At 40.9% G+C, this 14,456-nt stretch overlaps 2 protein-coding genes and 1 long non-coding RNA gene across 3 annotated transcripts in view; 2 read left to right on the forward strand and 1 right to left on the reverse strand.

Moving 5' to 3' along the window:
* The window catches only part of LOC118529628 (uncharacterized), a 31,755-nt gene extending 18,275 nt beyond the window's left edge, over positions 1–13,480 (reverse strand). Inside the window, exons 1-2 of the long non-coding RNA XR_004914231.2 lie at positions 13,322–13,480; positions 12,554–12,667 (exon numbers count right to left, since the gene is read on the reverse strand). This is a non-coding gene — a long non-coding RNA (uncharacterized LOC118529628). The remainder of the gene's footprint in view (positions 1–12,553; positions 12,668–13,321) is intronic.
* On the forward strand, positions 3,172–4,306 carry LOC118529624 (E3 ubiquitin-protein ligase RNF113A-like). The gene has a single exon (XM_036082550.2). It carries the CDS (start codon positions 3,205–3,207, stop codon positions 4,237–4,239), a length of 1,035 nt encoding a protein of 344 aa, XP_035938443.1. The 5' UTR covers positions 3,172–3,204; the 3' UTR covers positions 4,240–4,306.
* Positions 13,481–13,558: 78 nt separating the features above from the next.
* The window catches only part of PAXBP1 (PAX3 and PAX7 binding protein 1), a 32,968-nt gene continuing 32,070 nt past the window's right edge, over positions 13,559–14,456 (forward strand). The window contains exon 1 of the mRNA XM_036082548.1: positions 13,559–14,032. Within this exon, the coding sequence (XP_035938441.1) occupies positions 13,687–14,032 (346 nt within the window). The 5' untranslated portion in view covers positions 13,559–13,686. The remainder of the gene's footprint in view (positions 14,033–14,456) is intronic.

Here is a 14,456-nt window from a genome sequence, read left to right on the forward strand (position 1 = left end):
GCACAATTCTGAAACTATTTTGTGTATATTATAGGATTGTGCAAAAGAGTAAATATATGGAAGGTTTTGGGGGACCCAGAGTTCTAACAGGAAAAATATGAACTAAAGGGAGGAATGGCAGGTTCCTGGGTCTGGAACTAAAAGGTATCACAAACTCATGATTTTTAACACATACATTACTTAGCTTTATCCAGAGAGAGGTCCAAGAAGCAATGACATCCCTAGGGCAAGAACACACCAATACCTAAATTTTGGTTTCTCAAAACCATTCCCCATTAAAACAAACAAACAACAGGAACAACAACAACATAGGTCCTTGAAGAAATGGCTGATTCCAGGGTATCAGGGTAGCAAAAGTGTAAGGTGAGCCTGGAATATCTTATTGTGACAGAAAGTAAGAAAAGCTCAATAAATTGATGGGAATGTATCCAAAAAAATACAGGAGCCAGCCTAAAGGATTCCACTGACCATAAGAGGGACCATCTGAGCATCAGTATGATCAATTACAGGAATGGTTTACAGCATATTGATTCGCAAAGATTTCATGAGTCTGTACTATCACAAGAAAGAATACAGGGAGCAGGCACAACATTACCTATGTAGTATTCTTGTTAAAACTGTTAAGCCTACATCTAATTCAAATCCAAATTAAGGCACAGTCTGCAAAAATAAAGATGGGGAAAAAAAACTCAAAAAGCTGGACTGGACTCTAAAAATATCAATGTCATGAAAACTAAAAAAAAAAAAAAGCTAGCGAGTGATGGGGGACTTTTCTAGAATAAAGGAGACTAGCTATGCCAACTGAATGTAAAACACAATCTTTACTGGATTCTGGATTGGGGAAAAACAGCAGCTATAAAAGGCAGGAGAAAATGGATGTCCCAGCTCAAGCAGAGAGAGTGCATCATCTTTTCCCCTTCTTTTTGTCCTATTCGGGCCCTCAACGGATTGGATGATGCCCACCCACATTGGCAAGGGTGATCTTATCTCTATGGGAGACACCCTCACAGACATACCCAGAAATAACGTTTTACCAGCAATCTGGGCATCCCTTAGCCTAGTCAAGCTGACACATAAAATCAACCATCATAGACAGGGGAAAAAAATTCATAGAATAAGCATCTCGTTTCTCCGGTGAGGACAAATTAATGATGGGAAGGGTCTAGTATAATGAAAATGGCTGGTCCTCCCAAGGAATGTTTCATATTGGGGGATCAACATGGGTCTCTGCTGTTGACAGGTTGGGCACTAAACAGATCAGTTTTGGTGAGAGGAAGTCCACATTGATGAATCCATGCAAAACCTTCATCCTTGACCCCGTGGCTATTTTGTTCAGAGGGCCACTATGTAAGCACTGGAGTAGCTAGAGAAAGAGGTAGACTGGTATCCATAGAATGAGTCATCTGATCCACCCGATTATCGAGAGCATCCTTTTTGGTGGGGGGACTCTGCAGTATTTACATAGACACAAGTATCTCCCTACTTGTGCTTATTCTGAGTCTATTCATATCACTCATGCCCACATCACCTTGTCTAATTCCTTCCAAGTTCCTGAGCATTCACCCCAACCTTTCTTACTCTGGCCTCTGCAAGAGAATTAAACTATATAGAAAAATGATTTCTTAATTCTCCTAAGATGGAACATACCTAGGTGCATACAAGATAAGTTAATTCTAGATGTGTAAGAACAACAACAAAATAAAGGATAAGCTAATTTATTACATAAAATGGATGCCTTTAGGACATCAAGGCTAATTCTCTTGAGGAACCCCAGCTGAAAAGCCAAACCATTAGTGACTATATAATGAGTCAGAATAGATCTGTTCTTCTAGCCATGCTTTTCCCCAGCAAAGCAGGCACCCGGATGAACTGGGAGGATCCCCCTTCATGGCTTCCTTCATGTCCACTCCTGACTGGGGCTAATGCTACAAAGCCCACTGTAGGCAGCGTCAGCACATCATGTAGAACCATATGTAAACTAGACTTGAATTTTTTCTTCCTTAATCAACTGGTCATTGGGAATACCTCAAGAGGCCATAGGTATGCTTCCAAGGATAGGTAGCAATACATCAAGAGTACAAGAGACAAAGCACAGGGAACAGTGTCTTCAAGACCTGCTAGCATCCAATCCCATGTGTACTACTTCCACTAAATTTTAGAGGGCTGTTTTGCATGCCCAACTTTATGTTTTAGTAGATCAGATAACTTTAGTTCATCAGGGCAGCTAGATCACATTGTCACTTGGTATCCCATGGTTAGGCATTCAAGCATCTATTTGGGCTTAGGGCAAGCCAGGGGTAATTTCTCAAAAGGAGACTACTTCTTTGCCACTTAGCTGAATTCAACTTCAATTTACTTCATTCAATTCAACTGCCTGGTCCACATTGGTCACAGGCCTAAAGTCATCCTTATCATGATAAAAATTAAAGCCATAGGGTTTAATTTAATCATCTAACAAGAGATTAGAAAAATGATCCAGGATCAAACAACAAAGCACTTGAATACTTAGTGATTACTTACAGGAGATCCCCTAAAGGGCTGGCAAGGTTAGTGAAAGGGGAGATAACATGAGCCTGGGGTGTTTTTGAAGCAGTGGTATTCTGCTAAATGTTTAATAACCAGCTTTCCAGGAAAAAGAGATCTGATTTGAGGCATTTGCTGATTTCCGTGGTGTAAATACTCCTGCCTTGGCCAATTTCAAGCTATAGTGTGACATCACTGAACATGAAGTTGAGAAGAAATTGTATAATCACCACTGAGAGGACGATGTTTCAAGTATGAGAGTGGGGTCAGTTGGTTTGAAGGTCGATTGGTCAAATAAGATGAACATAGAAGCATCCTCTGGATTGGCAAGAGGTAAGTCATTTGGTGGCCTTGAAAGAGGAGTGTTAGCAGAGTCGTGGAGACAGAAGTCAGACTGGAGAGGTTTGAGGAATGAATGGGAGATGAGCATGTGCTGGCCGTGAGTAGAGACAAATGTATGAAGTTCAGCCGTGAAGGAGACCAGAGAAAAGGACCTGGAGCCAGATGTCCAAGGAAGTTCTAGGACGGAACTTACTAAAGTAGGTGTGTGTGCTGACGGGAAGCAGAAGAGGGAGGGGATAGCCAATGGAGTGAAGTCCTTAAAGAAAGAGAATATAGGTGACGTGAAGAGGCCCCGCGCGCCCGAGCGCGCCGCAGCCTTCCGGAGCTCGGGACTCCAAAATGGCAGAGCAACTGTCTTCGGGCAAGACAGCAGAGCAGGTGTGCACCTTCCTCTTCAAGAAGCCCGGGGGGCGGAAAAGGGCTGCAAGACGCAGAAAGCGCCCGGTCTGCGACCAGGAGCCCGGAGACAGCAACAGCAGCAGCGACGAAGGCAGCACTGTGGTTCGGCCGGAGAAGAAGCGAGCCCTCCACAATCCGATGATACAGAAGACTCGTGGCAGTGGTAAACAGAAGGCGGCTTACGGCGACCTGAGCAGCGAGGAGGAGGAGGAGAACGAGCCCGAGAGTCTTGGCGTGGTGTACAAGTCCACCCGCTCCGCAAAACCCGTGGGACCAGAGGATATGGGGGCGACTGCCGTCTACGAGCTAGACACAGAGAAGGAGCGTGACGCACAAGCCATCTTTGAGCGCAGCCAGAAGATCCAGGAGGAGCTGAGGGGCAAGGAAGATGACAAGATCTACCGGGGAATCAATAATTATCAGAAATACATGAAGCCCAAGGATACGTCTATGGGCAATGCTTCCTCCGGGATGGTGAGGAAGGGCCCCATCCGAGCGCCCGAGCATCTACGTGCCACCGTGCGCTGGGATTATCAGCCCGACATTTGTAAGGACTACAAGGAGACTGGCTTTTGCGGCTTCGGAGACAGCTGCAAGTTCCTCCATGACCGTTCAGATTACAAGCATGGGTGGCAGATCGAACGTGAGCTTGATGAGGGTCGCTATGGTGTCTATGAGGACGAAAACTATGAAGTGGGAAGCGATGATGAGGAAATACCATTCAAGTGTTTCATCTGTCGCCAGACCTTCCAGAATCCAGTTGTCACCAAGTGCAGGCATTATTTCTGCGAGAGCTGTGCACTGCAGCATTTCCGCACCACCCCTCGCTGCTATGTCTGCGACCAGCAGACCAATGGCGTCTTCAATCCAGCGAAAGAATTGATTGCTAAATTGGAGAAGCATCGAGCTGCAGAAGAGGATGGTGCTTCCGATTTCCCAGAAGACCCCGATGAGGGTCCAATCCCCATCACTTAGTTTTCCTATTATTCCCACACCTCAAAATAAATCCTTTTGTTGTTTGGGAAAAAAAAAAAAAAAAGAAAGAGAATATAGTGCACATCTTGATAGATTAATCTTAGATAGGAAGAAGGATTCTTTTTTTATTTACATGAGCATGAGTGAAGAGCTGAACTTTTCAGCAGAGTTATGTAGTTATTAGTTGGGAACACATGAAGGGCTTTGAGAAGTGATGCACTAGTCTCATGGTATGGGAGAGGAAACTTACCAGGACACAGATTAAAAATACTGGATAAATGTATTGAAATCCCTCATGTGCAGAAGGCTCTTTCATCTTCTTCGTCATGGTTTCACTGGGGTGATGGGAAAAAAGACTAATAACAACTTTGTGGTCATTCCCACATCTTTAATGCAAACTCTATCTCTTTAATATTTTTCCTGCTTCTTTTTGCTTATTGGTTTGTTAAGAGCCATTAGGCTCTTCTTAAGTCAGTTTTGTGAAACACGTATTTTGCTAGAAAGTACATTTTCTGTAGAATTCCATATGTATTATTGCTGAATTCCATATAACATCTTCTCATAATTAATTTGGCTCTTCCTCATCTCTGGTTATATCTAAAGTTGTAGGTAGTGTGTGTATTTTGTATTGCTTTTTAAAATCAGGCTTGCGTTTTTCTTTATCATTTCTTTAGAATTCCTACATTTTGGTTTTCATTGTTTTCTAATTTATTGATCACAGTTTTCTCTTTGAATATTCCTATTCCCCGCATTCTTTGAATTGTTTTGCTAGGGTTTTGTTTTGTTTTGTCATTTCTGAGGTTGGATAATTTATTCCTATCACAACTTTTGTAATCACAAATGGTTTGAAGTTATACACTATTCTCCAAGTACACCTTTACAACTGTGTTCCATATATTTTTATATGCAACTATCAGCATTTTTATTAATTTTAGAGTTTTTAGATAACATATCATATTTTATTTCTTCTTCAATTTAGAGATTTAGGTCACTGCTCATTAACTCCCAAGTAGTCAAAGCTTTTTAAAGAATTTAAATTAGGAAGGGTTGATCGCCTTTTGAATTTGGTTTGTCATGTAACTTTTTCTCTGGTTGAAGAATGTGCCCTATGAAGAATATGTTCGGTCGTCTTTTTTTTTTTTTAATTGTAGCCAGGTTAATGATTGCTATTTATAAATGTTTCACAGATGAAATAGATGATTAAATAGTCTCTGGAGAGTACATAATTCTATTAGCTTATCTATACATTTGAGCTCATTAATTATATTATTAAAATTTCATATACCTTTACATATGACTTGGCTACTTCACTTACCTGACTCAGACAGAAAGGCATATTACAACAATGTATTATAAAGGAAAATGTTTTTAGCAACCATCTGAAGTCTGCAGTCCATTTAAAACAGAACCAGGAATGTTAGGTAGTCAGGAACAGATACAGAAAAGTCTGCCTCAACTACGGCTAGAGTTTTGCTGGGTGAGTATAACAAAGGAAGAGGGGGGAAGAGGGCTGAAGTTGTGGCAAGGGGCTGACTATAATCTTGCCCCACGAAATCCAACCTAGAAAAGGAGGGAAACAAAGGCAGGGGGAAGAGAATGGGCAGTGAACAGTGATGGGTTCATTGGACTGGAGGTAGAGTAAGCAGACTGGAACGACGGAAATGATACAATTCCTGGAAGACACCCAGTAACTCCCCAGTGACTTGGAGAAGGTCCAAAGTGCAATCATGGTAGCAAGCCAAAGCCATGGATATGATTATTAAAGGTGAGAGGAGCAGAGAACTAACTCCAAGTAGATTATGTACTGGAATGATGAAGCCATAAAGAATGAATGAATGTTCATAAAACAATTCTGGAAGGAATGCATCAAAAATTAAGTGTTAAGACTGTAAGTGATTATTTTCTTTCTTTTGTTCTGCATTTCCTGAATTTCTAAATAGTTAGGTAGTACTTTTATAATTAGAGAAAGGTTATTTTTAGAAGCCCACTTAATTGAGGTGCCTGGGTGGCACAGTTGGTTAGGTATCTGACTCCTGGTTTCAGTTTGGGTCATCATCTCAGGGTCTTGAGATCCAGCCCAACATTGGGCTCTGTGCTCAGCGTGGAGTCTGCTTGGGACTTTCTCTCCCTCTCCATCTGCCCCTCCCCACCACTCTCTCTCTTTCTAAACCAATCAATCAATCTTTAAAATAAAATAAAAGTCCACTTAATTTTTAAGGAATTGGAAGCTTAATTTGGTTCTTCTCTAATGTAATTGTACTCTAAGGTTAGTATGTTTCTTATACACTTTGCTGCCCTCTAGTAACACTCAATAACACAGAAGAAACATTGTTTTTTATACCTAGAAGAGATACTTATAACTCTGTTGTTTTTAATAATGTATCTTCTTTTCATTTTTTCCGCAAGTAGGGCAGACAGTAATGTATGAATGGTATTGAGCTAACACAAATGAGTTCTTTCAGAGAGGCTGAATTGCTATTTTTGCTTTTATATTAGTAATATAGTTCTTAGATGCATTCATAAAGTGTCCACTATGAATGTAATATAAATATCATATCTGTACTATGACTGCAAATTACACTCTTTCACAGAGTAATAGTAGAAATGTAAATAAAATATGGGGGTGCCTGGTTGGCTCAGAGGAGCATGGGACTCTTGATCTTGGGGTGGTGAGTTCGAGCCTCATATTGGGTATAGAGATTACTTTAAAAAAAATAAATGGAAAATACTGACCTGGATAAAGTGATTTCAATTACTCCTCATTTTACATGAAATATTTTAAGAAGAGTTTACTCAAGGAGTCATCCTGGAGCTAGTAATTGTAATCATCTTGAAGGAAAATGTCCTGCCTCAATCCTAGAAATTCTTACATATTTACTGATGATCAAGATACTTAAATGGTCATTGGCACATGGGAAGAAATGAATCAAATTAAAATTTCTATCATTTTATATTTGTGCTTCTTAAATTGTAGTACCCTATTGATTTCTTCATAATATTAACTGCAAGTAGTAATTAATTTTTATTTACTTGTTTATTATGTCTCCAGCACCTGACTATAGGTCTGGAAGGAGAAAGAACACATCTGTCTTGTTCATTATTGTTTCTTATTGCCTCACACAATGCCTAGAACGTAGTAGATGCTCAAAAAGATTCGTTGAATAAATGGATAATAATAGAATTACCTGGTCTAAATAGCAGATGTATTTTTAAAATACTGAGTAAGCCCAATATTTCCATGCAAGGAAATAAAACATTGTTTACTTTTATTATGACACTCTAAATTTGGATGAAAAGAAATTTCAACTTCTCTTTGTTGAAGAAACTGTCATTTCAGAAAATGAAGGAATAGCCATTAGAGTTGAATTGCTAAAACATTCTTAAAAGTTGAGTATCTCTCTACTGACAATTCTAATGTGGCAAAAAAAAAAAAAAAATTTAACTTTTAAAAGTCTGATCTTTTAAATCTGGATTCCATTAATAATGGTTTGATAGAAAAGATAATCTTATGAAAGTAGATCCAATGACTATATTTCAATAGAGTTTGAGACAAATAATTTAGAAATTTTCTAACATTTTTAATAGAATCGTTCATATGCTCTGGATGGAGCTACTTGTTTCTCTGTACTTGTAATAACTACAGACTTGCAAGATAAAGAGCTTTCCTCACTTTTGCTTGTGACTTAAATGCCAATGAACATATCTGTATGGATATCTTAACAACAGAGAAAAAAGAAAACTCCTCTCTAAAAAATTACAGTAAAGCTAAAGAGTTATTAAGCAGCTAAACTTAAAACACACACACACACACGCAATCCCTACCAAAATACCACCAGCATTTTTCGCAGAGCTAGAACAAACAATTCTAAAATCTGTATGGGACCAGAAGAGACCCTCAATAGGCAAAGTAATGTTGAAAAAGAAAAGCAAAGCTGGAGGCATCACAATTCTGGACTTCAAGCTCTATTACAAAGCTGTAATCATCAAGACAGCATGGTACTAACACAAAAACAGACACATAGATCAATGGAACAGAATAGAGAACCCAGAAATGAACCCTCAACTCTATGGTCAACTAGTCTTTGACAAAGCAGGAAAGAATATCCAATGTAATAAAGAAGACAGTCTCTTCAACAAATGGTGTTGGAAAAATTGGACAGCTACATGCAGAAGAATGAAACTGGACCACTTCCTTACACCATACACAAAAATAAATGCAAAATGGATGAAAGACCTAAATGTTAATCCATCAAAATCCTAGAGAAGAACACAGGCAGCAACCTCTTTGACCTCAGCCATAGCAAATTCTTACTGGACATGTCTCCGGAGGCAAGGGAAATAAAAGCAAAAATGAACTATTGGGACTTCATCAAGATAAAAACTTCTGCACAGCAAAGGAAACAATCAACAAAACTAAAAGGGAACCTACAGAATGGGAGAAGTTATTTGCAAATGACATAATGGATAAAGGGCTAGTATCTAAAATCTATAAAGAACTTATCAAACTCAACCAAAACAAAAAAGCCAATCAAGAAATAGGCAGAAGACATGAACAGACATTTCCCCAAAGAAGACATACAAATGGTTGACAGACACATGAAAAAATGCTCAACATCACTCATCATCAGGGAAATACAAATGAAAACCACAATGAGATACCACCTCACACCAGACAGAATGACTAAAATTAACAACTCAGGAAACAACAGATGTTGGCGAGGATGTGGAAAAAGGGGAACCCTCTTACACTATTGGTGGGAATGCAAGCTGGTGCAGCAACTCTGGAAAACAGTATGGAGGTTCCTCAAAAAGTTAAAAATAGAGCTACCCTACAACCCAGCAATTGCACTACTGGGTATTTACCCCAAAGATACAAACATAGTGATTCAAAGGGGGCACATGTACCCCAATGTTTACAGCAGCAATGTCCACAATAGCTGAACTATGGAAAGAGCCCAGATGTCCATCAACTGATGAATGGATAGAGAAGGTATGGTACATGTGTACAATGGAATATTACTCAGCCATCAAAAAGAATGAAATGTTGCCATTTGCAACAATGTGAATGGAACTAGAGGGTATTATGCTAAGCGAAATAAGTCAGTCAAAGACAAATACCATTTGATTTCACTCATACATGGAATTTAAGAAACAAAACCGATGAATATAGGGGAAGGGAAGAAAAAATAAAATAAGATGAAATCAGAGAGGAAGGCAAACCTCTAAGAGACTCTTAACTATAGGAAACAAAATGAGGGTTGCTGGAAGGGAGGTGGGTGGGGGGATGGGGTAACTGGGTGATGGGCATTAAGGAGGGCACTTGATGTAATGAGCACTGGGTGTTATATGCAACTGATGAATCACTAAATTCTATCCCTGAAACTAATACTACACTATATGTGAACCAAGTTGAATTTAAATAAAATCTTGAAAGAAAAAAAATACCCACAATTGTATAAATTGCACAGATAAAATTAACATTACTACAAAATTAAAATAACTATTGTTTATTTTGTTAGAATTCTTTGGTCCTCGGGTTCTTTGATTCTAGTGGAAACAAACGTGAAGTACTTTAAGCAAACCCACACAAACAATAAAACAACCTCAACAGCAACAAAACCAAAAGAAATCTACTCTAAAGATTCTGGATCTCAGGGGCCCACAGACAGGAGTGCAGTCCTGCTTCAAGAAGCATTGAGAACAAGAACCAGGAAAGGCACAAGAATGCTATTTTGTCTTCTGCTATTTTGTCTTACCTTTCTTGGGAAAAAAATGTCATGCTATTTTGCCTTCTGCTTTTTAGCACATCTGCTTCATTCTTCTCTTCTGCTACACAGACTAGTTTTCTCAGCTTTTGAATTGACATGGTAATTTATGGCTTCCCTTGGGCTCTTGAGTTCATTGCAGTTCTAGCCACAAGCAGGGACTCATTGTCTTAGTTTCAATTGCAATATCTTGGGAGAATCTGATTAGCTCACCTTGGATCAGGAATTTATACCTACCCAGGAATTTATAACAAATGTACTGCAATCTTGTTTTGAGAATAATCAGATGTAAGCTGTAGAAAATGTAATTTATATCAACATAGGATGAAATATTTATCACTAATTAAATAAAAAAAGAATGTACAGTACTATTCAGTCAACAAATATTTATTATCTATTGTGTATGAGGTGCTATTATAGGTGTTGTGAAGATGGCACTGAACAAAACATAAAATATCTTCTCCCGTGAAGCTTACATTTTACTTTAAGTTAATGTAGAACTGCCTTCACCATGGCAAGCTCTAAAGATATTTAAATAATTAAATGATTTTTCCAGAATAGAATTATTGAGTTATAGCTTTAGAGAGAAAAGAAAAATTCCTAGATCAGGGATTCCTAGATTATGAGATTTCACCTGCCAAATACAATTTTTAGGGCAACCCCTTCAGGTCCCCTCCCTCCTTGGGAGCTTTGTACTATCACTTTGCTATCCCTCAATAAACCTTGCTTCAAAAAAAAATAAAAAATAAAAAATAAAATTTTTAGATAAAACAAAAAATTTAGGAGGATTCGTGGCTTTTACTTTTTAGTTTGCCAAATAAGTATGCAAAAACAAACATACACACTATCATATAACATCATCATTGTTTCATAGAAGGAAAGAGATTTTAGTATCTTAACATGGAAAGAGAAAGACAATCTCAAAATAAAGGAACATTTTTTCCCCAAGAAAGGACATCTGGCTACTCTTCACAGACAGACTGTTTTTACTCTTCTCATTTGGCAGCTGACTAGGGAAAACTTTTCACAGGTTCATAGACTTGCATTTCGTAACCATTGTTCTAGACTACGGAGTCGAATACTGAGTCAGCAAAAAAAACCCGAAACTGGTTTGCCTATTTTATCTGAATTTATGGGTCAATTAACCCATGCAAAGTCACAATTCTGTGGGGGAAAAAAACCTATCAGAATTATTGCCTGGAAAGACGACTTTTTAAAAAGAATTGAATTAACTTACTGATTCAAACAAAATGACTGATGTAACAGTTCTATGTAAGCTGTTTGTTTTCCCAGAATACTAAAGACCTTCCAAAATTAAATGGTGATGACAGACTATATGCAACAAACAAATTAGTCTGTTTAATACTCAAAGCACAGAAGCATTTTATAAAATCATCAGTTTGGATAATATACTGGCTGATAGGCAACCAAAGCAGCTATTCAGTTTCAGGAATTTAATTTCCACAAGATCTAAAACCTCTATAAAAGGACCTTTGGCTTGCTTGTGCAGCAAAATAACTTTCAAGTGTTTAACTCTGCCCTTTAATTATCTGAATAGGTAGACTGTCAAAGTTATAAATACGTTTGTTGTCTATTACTATCTTGGCTCATGTTAAAATGACAAGTGTCCTCCCTTCTATCCATATTCAGCCACCATTTTTACAGTGGAAGATCTTTTTGAAATTTTAAGCCAAGATATTAACATATTCTGCTCTGGACCTTATGTTTGTTACCTCTAACCCTAATCATATTACTGCAAATCTGTCTCTTGGCTCAGGTGTCTGGAGGCTGATCAGGCACAATTTGAATCTTCGGTAATGGGAACTGGAGTTCAATTTCACCAATGAAACACTGTTGGAATCAGAACTTAAATCAATGCTGAGCAGCCAGAATATAAGAACTTAGAGTAATGAGAACAGAATGGGAGTGAGATGTTACTAACTTTTCCTATTAACTGGAAGAAAATCTCACAGAGAATGCTCTTGGCCTAGACCATCTTTCCAGTTTCCAAAAGTGGGTCCTGGCTGGGCAGATCTCAAATCCAAACAAAGAAAACCAGAGAAAATAAGGCAGATGTGTATGACATAGAAATTTTTGGTGGGCTTGGGATCTTCTGCTTCAACTTGGAGCTTAATTCTTAAGTGCAATTTTGACAGGATGGTGTGGACAAAAAGGGAGTCTCATATTTGCTGGTAAGAGTACAAATTAGCACAGATTCTATAAAGAGCAATTTAGAATTAGCTAAATTACAAATGCACACATTTGGACCTAGCACTTCCAATTCTGTTTCATTCTCCAGATGTGACCAATTTCCAGAGCTTTTCATTGTGGCATTGAATATTATAGTAAGATGAGAAATAACCTTAATATCAATTTTTATGGGGCTGGTTTAATAAATTATGGTACATTCCAACAATGGATCGGTATGCAGCTGGGTAGAAGGAAAGCCAACACTTTATGTCCGGACACGAACCAAACCCCAATTTATGTTAAACTAAAAACATAATTTACACATGTGTAAAAAAGGTAATTCATAAAGATACACTTACTTGCTTTTATGTTCACAGAATCTCAGGGGGATCATGAGAATTTTAACTGCTGCTGAACTGGAAAGCTTCTGGTGATGGGTGGGCTCTTTTCACTATACGAATGCCCTTTGTAACCTTTTGAATTTTGAGACATGAAAACGAATTCACATATACTTGCACACGTGAAGGAAAAGGCCTCAAGTCTGTTGATACGACCGGCAAGCCTGTAAGTTCAACCTCACAGTCTGGTACCCTGATTGGGCCTTGCCAGTTAAGACTGTTACCTCTGTGACGCAAGGCTGAAATGTGTCACAACCACCCCCATTCGTGCAAGCCGATTTTCCTTCCGTTTCTGATATTAGCTATGTTTCAGAACTGCTCGCAAACTTGGCATTCTTTCCAAAACGCTAAAACACTTTTGCTTTCGGCATAACAGAGAAAGGGGCTAAAATACCAGGCCAGGTAACAATTTATCATAAATGAAATTCAATGCTTTTGAAAGTGCTTTGTAGCTACAAAGCAAAGCTGTAGAAATACGAACTGTGACTCAATAGAGTTAGTAGTAATCACCATATCACAACTCAACTTACAGTTTGGGAAAAACTATCCATCCTGGGACCCTACTTTGCCTCATCAAACCTGGTTTCTCCTTTCGGCTCCTCCCGCCTTCCCTTCCCTCTCCGCTCCCCCTTTCCTCTCCTCCCCCCCTTCCCTCTCCTCCCCCTCCTTCCTCTCCTCCTCTCTTTGCCAGTCCCAGAGCTTGGCCGGAGGTTTCCTCGCTTGACTTACTCTGCGTAAGTGCGGAAGACGCACTGCAGTACCGTCGGCCGTAGCACGACCGAGCTTACTCTGTTCTCTCGTCTCTATGATCCTCTTTGTGACCCGTGGGATAGCGCCAGAGTCCTAGAGCTCCGTGCCAACAGTCCTCCACGCCGACAGAGGACAGCGCAAAAAGCTGACGTTCTCGCGAGAGGCGCGGAGATCTCTCCACGTATTCAGGGTGCGAGCGCATGCGCGCTCGGTGGTGCGCGGTAGAAGGAGGGAAGACGGGATCCGGCTGGAGCCCCGGAGTGCGCGCGTGCGCCGTCGCGAGCTTGCCGCTGCCGGGGCCGCCGTGTGAGAGCGGGTGTGAGACTGCCGTGCGAGCCGCGGGAATGTTCCGAAAGGCCCGGCGAGTGAACGTGCGCAAGCGGAATGACTCGGAGGAGGAGGAGCGAGAGCGCGATGAGGAGCAGGAGCCGCCACCGTTGCTGCCGCCGCCGGGCACCGGCGAAGAACCGGGCTCTGGCGGCTGCGGCGACAGGGCCCCTGGGGGGGAGTCGCTGCAGGGCCCGGGGCCGCCGCCGCCTTCCGCGCTGATCCCGGGTTCCGGGGCTGAGGCCGGGGGCTGCTTCCCCGGCGGCGCGGAGCCGGGCAATGGGCTGAAGCCGCGCAAGAGGCCGCGAGAGAACAAAGAGGTGCCCCGGGCCAGCCTGCTCAGCTTCCAGGACGAGGAGGAAGGTAACCGCCCCGCTTCGGACCCCAGACCCCAGCATCCCTACCCTGGGCCCCCACTTTAAGTCCTCGCATTCCCTGGACGCCCAGCCCCCGCAGCCCAGAACGGAGCCCCTTCGCGCCCGACCTGCTGCACATCTTTCCCCGCCTCCGGCCTTCTGCTCCCGGCGGAGGACGCGTTCCCGCGCAGCCACCAGCCTTTTCTTAACTACCGCCTCCTCCTTACCGTCCTCCTGTGCGTTTCCTGCTCTGTGGGGCAGAAGCTCAGATCCGTCATTCTGAGTTTATCAAGTGGAAATTCAGTGTCCCCTGTCCTGCTTTTTTTCCTGGCGGGTGTGTTTCAGGGTGAACTTGAGTTGGGTCCCCTGTCTGCTCTTGGCACGGTCTCTGACTCCTCTGCAGGTCAGTGTGCCCACGCCTCTTGGGGGAT

This window comes from Halichoerus grypus, chromosome 1 (genome assembly GCF_964656455.1).
Source record: "Halichoerus grypus chromosome 1, mHalGry1.hap1.1, whole genome shotgun sequence".
NCBI lineage: Eukaryota > Metazoa > Chordata > Mammalia > Carnivora > Phocidae > Halichoerus > Halichoerus grypus.

Bases quoted from the DNA above. Each gene is read 5' to 3' on its own strand.
- LOC118529624 (XM_036082550.2), top strand. From the start codon at position 3,205: ATGGCAGAGCAACTGTCTTCGGGCAAGACAGCAGAGCAGGTGTGCACC.